The 6,530-nt window shown below is 37.5% G+C and overlaps 1 protein-coding gene across 1 annotated transcript; it reads left to right on the top strand.

Annotated features, from left to right (window-relative positions):
- Positions 1-4,371: 4,371 nt before the first annotated feature.
- Positions 4,372-4,926, top strand: Smp_201760 (uncharacterized protein; the record flags this gene model as incomplete). The annotated part of the gene is made up of 1 exon (XM_018795700.1): positions 4,372-4,926. One exon carries the CDS (start codon positions 4,372-4,374, stop codon positions 4,924-4,926), a length of 555 nt encoding a protein of 184 aa, XP_018649987.1.
- Between the last annotated feature and the right edge of the window lie 1,604 nt (positions 4,927-6,530).

Below are 6,530 nucleotides of genomic sequence, written 5' to 3'. Positions count from 1 at the left end.
AGTAGAATAAAAACTGAGTGTGTACCGCAAAAAGTTAAACGTTTACTTTGTTACGTAGTACATGAACTTGGCATAACGAGATTCAAGTGAAGTAAAAATTCAAACTTCAATTGGTTCAAATGGTTCTGGACGGAATTGAAGAAACTTTCGCTTATCGGGCTTCCGTATCTATTAGCAGTGGATAATCGATGCCTCCGATTAGGAAGCTAGATATAACAATGATAAAACAGAAAAAAGAAAAATGTTGTTAAGTCATAGTAAGATACTGTTCTTAGTCCCTAAAAATATGTCAAGTTTTCTCTTAAAATGCTCGTGGTAAGTCTCTCAAACTACCTCAGAGGGCAGCCAATTTCAGCATTTGACTACTCTTAAGCAGTAGGTGGTGAGTATACAGTCCGTTCTGCTGTGTTGTTTCTCCTAAATAGGAACAGTAGGAACCTGAAACTCATCAGACAATAACAACAGAGTGACTATTCTCTTGTCATTATATTTAAATAAATTTAGGGGGTTAGTGAGTACTAAAATCCCATTGGTTATTATCCCATGCCAAAGCAGGCTGAGTCCCAGGTCTGATATAACATTAGGGCCATTTAATAGTAGATATTTCTTTGAGTTTATAAATTTCGGCTCGTCAATTTTCTGCTTTTTAGTAGTAGTAAGTGGACAGTAATTAGGTTATAAGTCCTATCAAGTTACTGAAAAAGATGACATCCAGGATTCGCTGTATCGACCTACAACTCAGTAGATGATCTAAATATGCCAGAGAGTTAAACGACTAAGTACTCATTATTTGGCCAACTGATAAGAATGGGAGTGAACTGAGGAGAGAAGCCCGTAGATTGCCTCGAGCTACGAATGATCAGTTAAAAGGGGTAGGTAGACTAGGATGTCTTTTATTTTGTGAGCGAAAAATCAAACGACTCTAACACAAAGTATAGAATACAGTAATCCTCAGCCCTACCCATCACTGTCCTAGACTTGCCGACTAGTTATTTCGAGGATTTATTTACTGCCCCAACCTTGGGTTTGATAACTATCGAAACCTAAAGGCAAGGGACAATGGTTGTGGCCTAGCATAACTGTCAGGCTTAAGACTAATATCAGCGATAATAGTATATAGGGTTGTGAGATATCGTTAAAGTATGTTGGTAGTGTAAGACCTGTTTAACCCGCAGTGCCGAATAATATCCATTCGAAACTTGGCGTGTGGAAAACGTTTCTTAATCTACTGTAACGAAGCTCAAATATCAGTTCCACTTCACTGAGACAAGAATTTGTCCTCATTTCCAAGTGTTTGCGGATAAACAGATTGTTGAACGAGTTTGTTTGAAACCCAATAAACTGTAGAGTTTGTTTATGCTCACTGGAAATTGCACAATCCCTAATAAAAATAGTGGATATATACACTTTGATGGCCATTTAATGACTAGGGAGTCCTGTAGTCTTCAAGGTATGAATCCTATAATAGACGCTTTTTTGGATAAATTCTAATTTGAGTGACGTGGTTTCGTAATGTCCATTATCTCAAGTTTCTGCTATCTAAAGTTATAGAAGTAAACATGTTCCATCAGTGATTGCAAAGGCGGATGTCGTTTAACGCTCGAACGTTTTTGAACTAAGCTTCGTTTCCATTATCATTTTGTACGAAGACATAAGGCTACATGAGATTATGCGTTCTGTGCCTTTTCAGTACTGTGCCATTCATGTAATAGTTAATTGGAATATGTAGCGACAGTGGTTCCTAGCCACACGATTCTTAAAGTTGAACATAAAGCAACTTGGATTTACATCAAGTATTATACACGTGAATGTCAGAAATGATCGACGCTGAGAGGATTAATCAAGACAGTATGGCTAGACTATGTAATTATGGTCACTCTACTTAATTTCCTGCCGTTCATATTAAACATATAATTCTATCCTCAGCCCGGATGTGTCACTCAGAAAATCACTGTAAACGTTCTGTCGACTGCCGTGACAGCAGGAGTCAGTAACGCTGATAATCATTATATGATTTCTGCGTAAGATCTTTCAAATTTGGTAGTTATATCATAGCAAGCCTACAGTATTGAACAAGGTCTATTATTCTAGTGGCGCAGACTGGTGAATTAAAAAGGGCCCATACCCAAATCCTACAAATACATAGATTGTAGGAAAAGTGCAAATGGCCCAAGATAAAGATGGAAAAAAGGTGTGATCACCGCATGTTTCTAATTTTGGTGTCCAGCATTAGGCCCTCATGGTCACACTTTATTCAGAAGCCACTGACGTTGTCAGACACCGTATGGATATTGCTTATCCTCCTCAAATGTCAACCGAATGCAGTGGCAGACACCCAGGTTTTTCAAAAGATTTCCGTCTACCTCTGTCAAAGTCACTGAGATTTATCGACATAGGTATTCACATTCCAAGCTGGTCGGTAGATTATATAGGCATTTCTGTTGCTTAAGTGAATGAATGATCAGCGTGGTGTTCTAACTTAACAGCACTGGTTTACTTTCTCTAAAACGCCCATGAAATGCCTAATTTCGGTTCAGGTTCCTTGTAATTGATATTGACATGTTTCTTACGAAATCCATTTACATTCATATCTTATAAAATATCAACCCAGCTGAGTAATTTTCCACATTGAAAATTTTAACTTCTGTAACAATTTGATCTTGCCTGTAAACAGCATGCCACATGTAACAAACTGTTATTTGAGAATATGTTATCATTAAAACCTCTGTAATTTCTATTGGCCGAGATTTATCGATTCAGTTCAAAACTATAAAACTTCTTTACCTTGGCAACCATTACCATGTATTCGTTCTTATAGATGAGATGTGCGTAAGCCGCAGTAACCATGGATGGGAGCATTCCAGAGGCATCGTGGAAAATTATACTGACAAATGGAAGAGTTCATGGCATAATACTATTCATGTATTAAATACCAAACTAAGTTAATCGTAAGCTTTAACCATCTTGTTACTGTGGCCAAAACCGAATGGACACAATTCACCTAAAGTCAGAATGCATATAATAATACGTTACTACCGCCTTTCTTAATAGTTGTTTATAGGCCTATGTGTTACTTCTATTTTCCAATATCACAAGTATCTGTATAAACTGAAATGACACGTTCTTCAATGGTCTGCTTGACATTTTTTGAGAACAACGGGATTACCAAATGATAGTTTCTTTGATGAATCACAAACATTTAGTTTAGAGAATAATCGCGGAATCGGAATTAAGCGGATTGTCATGATTCTCTAAGAAACAAAATAAAGATTAAGTGACATACTTTCTTAAAATGTTCAACTTTTGGCTGTACACGGTGAAGCAGTAATGAATTAGTTATATCTATAAAGTAAAGGACGAATTTCAAAACAAACTTGATTCATATGCACCCCGTCACCCTTGGACGATTAACGTAAAGAGAAAAGACAACGGAGATATTAGCTTGAAATCGCGAACAGACTATGAGTTTGAACCTTTATTTTCCACCATTGAGTGACATCACTCTTGAAGCTGTTGATTGACTCAATATCAATGAAATCCAGTTAGAATAGTCACATAATTGCCTATTAAATCTTCGGCGAGATTAAATAGTTGTGGACACTTATTGATCTATGGACTTCATCTCTGTTACTTGGTGTACTGTAGAATCTGTTCGGGAAAACAACAGTCTAGGCTCCTTGATCATTTCAATTCTTGAAATATCCCACTCTTTGTTTCGCTTATCAAGTGAACAAGCTCTCAAGTGACTCCTATGCCTTACGTGAACTGCAAGAACCCTAGAATTCCAAAATCATTTAGAGCTTACTTGGCCCAATGGATACACATTATTCGGGAAGTTTCAACGTACTAAGAGAGCTCTAGTGCATGGAGTTACTTTAGCACGCTAACTTTCCTGTTACGTCTGATAGATGGATTTATGTTAGGTCCCATTCAGCCTTTTTTAAAATGATCGTATCTGCATGCCAGAAGGTCTGCTTCGTCAGTCATTCGGATTGAACAACTAGAGATTGAATCAAGGTTCCAGCTTTATTAGTGGCTGCTTCCTCAATGAGTATGAACGGAGTTGCTTTTTCGCTTCTGCGACTTCATTGACAGCCGGTACTTATGACCATTGCTAGGTTGTTATGTCAATCAAATCACCGTTGTGTTAACATTTGATGGGGTTTTCGTTACCGATGGACTATGAGTTGCCAAGCCTTTTCAAAAAATATTGGTCCAGCTTTGACTGCTTGGTTTCTCCTTATATTTCTTAATATTCTGTACTTAGTGTTTATTTGTTGAGATTTTAGCAAAAAAACTAGTTATGCATTTACTGTATTCCATTCTTTTCTGTTTTTCTTTGTGTTATCTGCATTCGGCAAGGCAACCTTCATGCACCCTGGATATTATGCTATGGGTGTTCCCGGTGAAAAGATGACTGCTGTTGAGAAGGGTTCCCCTCGTAATGTAATGTATAAGTCTGTCGACATCATTGGAGTTTCCACCCGTTTAAAACGGTGTGTCACATGTGAATTTTACAGACCTCCTCGCTGTTCTTACTGCTCTATTTGCAAACATTGCATTGATACGTTTGATCATCATTGTCCTTGGCTGAATAATTGTATTGGAAAACGGAACTATCGGTATTTATTTCTCGTTCCTACTCAAATTACTCTTCGTATGATAATTGTTTTTGGCATGTCCACGACGTATGTCTTGATGCGTACAAATGAGCTCTCTCACTACAAAGTCATTATTGCCATTGGTGTCTTAATTTTGGTAGGCTTATTACTGCTTCCTGTGCTAGGTCTGACAGGATTTCACATTTTTCTAGTTAGCAAAGGACGAACTACAAGTGAACAGGTCACTTCAAAATATGATCTTGATATGAACCCTTATGATCGCGGCCTTTGCAAGAACTGGCTACACATTTTTTGTACCTCCTAACCACCTATATTGAATCGACCAAATGTAGCAGAAATTGATGTGTGGGAAATAACTTATAATGTTAGACCTATCAAACACCGTCAGACATCAAATTTGATCTCTGGATCCAATAACTACAAACTTCCCGATCCTTTTAAATCATCTAAAAACCCGGTTGATATTGTTAAATTTACCGCTCAAGCCTGGCAAGACATTCTTCTGAGTATATATTAGATTAGTTGATGCTTCTGAAGTTCGTTTACCATTTCAGACGTTTTGGCTTAAGTCAGTGACACATGACTCCGCCGCTTTTTCATGTTCTTGAGCACTACGTACAGTCTTTTCATGGTAGACATCTTTTAACACCTCTTTAGCCACTTAACTGTCTTCTTGTGTATGTTGTCTTATTCTCGGGATTAGATTATCTTACTGTCTTTTCAAAACCGAATCAATGAACGGAAATCAGCATTCTGATCTGAGCGTCATTGGTGTCTAGACATGCGCCTAAGAAGACGTAGTAGTCTCCAGTGAGACTATAATTCATGGACGACCTTTGTGGGGCGCTAAAATGACCTAATACACTTCAACCACTTATCACAGGTAAAAGAGGGTTATAAGTCAGTACGACGGATTATGAGTAGGATTCAAAAGTAGAATTTGCAGTTAGGAATTAAAATAAAGGTTTCCATCACGAAATAACATCGTTTATAATGTCGAAATGAGATTTGACACAGAGATTAACGGATTATAATAATATCATATTTTTGACAGAGCAGGCAAACGCCATTTTTACAGGAGTGACCGATAATTCGCAACGTTGGTTTTCAGATAAGATTTTGGTCCTATGGGGTTGTTGAATAGATAAACCAATGAAAATAAATGGCGGTGTTTTCACTCACATGTACTAGCGAGTTAAAAACTGGGTTTATGCATTGTTACTGTACCATGGGTTCCTAGATTTCATGATGTGTTCAAAATTGTCAAAGAGTTCAGTTTACGACCTTGAAAGTCTCACTTCAGGTCTAGATTTGCTAGTCGAGTGCTAGAATTGTGGTGCTGCTAAGTATTCAGATAACGCAACTTGTTCAATAAGTTTATGGTTGTTACCAAGTAGATATTGAAGGCGCCTGGCATGAGCTGTAACCTTAAAAAACATCCAAGTTATGCTCTCGTAATAATAAGCTCCATGGATGTTCACAGCGAGCGTGATGCTGTAAAAAGAGAAATAAGGGAGCATCACAGCATTTGAATCTACTCTTTGAACACTGCTTCACAGCTTTTAGTGGAACAGACGAATGTATTTGAAATCAACGGATAAAACACTGAGACTATAGTTTGTGGATGACCTTATGTTTATGACCTTGAGACTTCACCTACTGTTCAGGGTAAATGAAGGTTATTTATTCGTATGATGAATCTAGATTAGGATTTGTAGTCAGCATTTGAGGTTAGGAATTGAAGTAAACGTTTTGTCACGAATTGATGTTAACTTTGATGTCAAAATGCTATTCAGCAAATGGATTGTTGAATATTGCGCCGAAGTCCGAGATTTGATGTCCTTAATTTAAGTGGTCCATCCACAAATTATGGTCTCGTCGTTAAATCTCATACTGGAATATGTTACA

Source organism: Schistosoma mansoni, chromosome 2 (assembly GCF_000237925.1).
Source record: "Schistosoma mansoni strain Puerto Rico chromosome 2, complete genome".
In the NCBI taxonomy this organism is placed as follows: domain Eukaryota; kingdom Metazoa; phylum Platyhelminthes; class Trematoda; order Strigeidida; family Schistosomatidae; genus Schistosoma; species Schistosoma mansoni.
The sequence above is the reverse complement of the archived record's forward strand: the minus strand, read 5'-3'. Positions and strand labels throughout refer to the sequence as shown.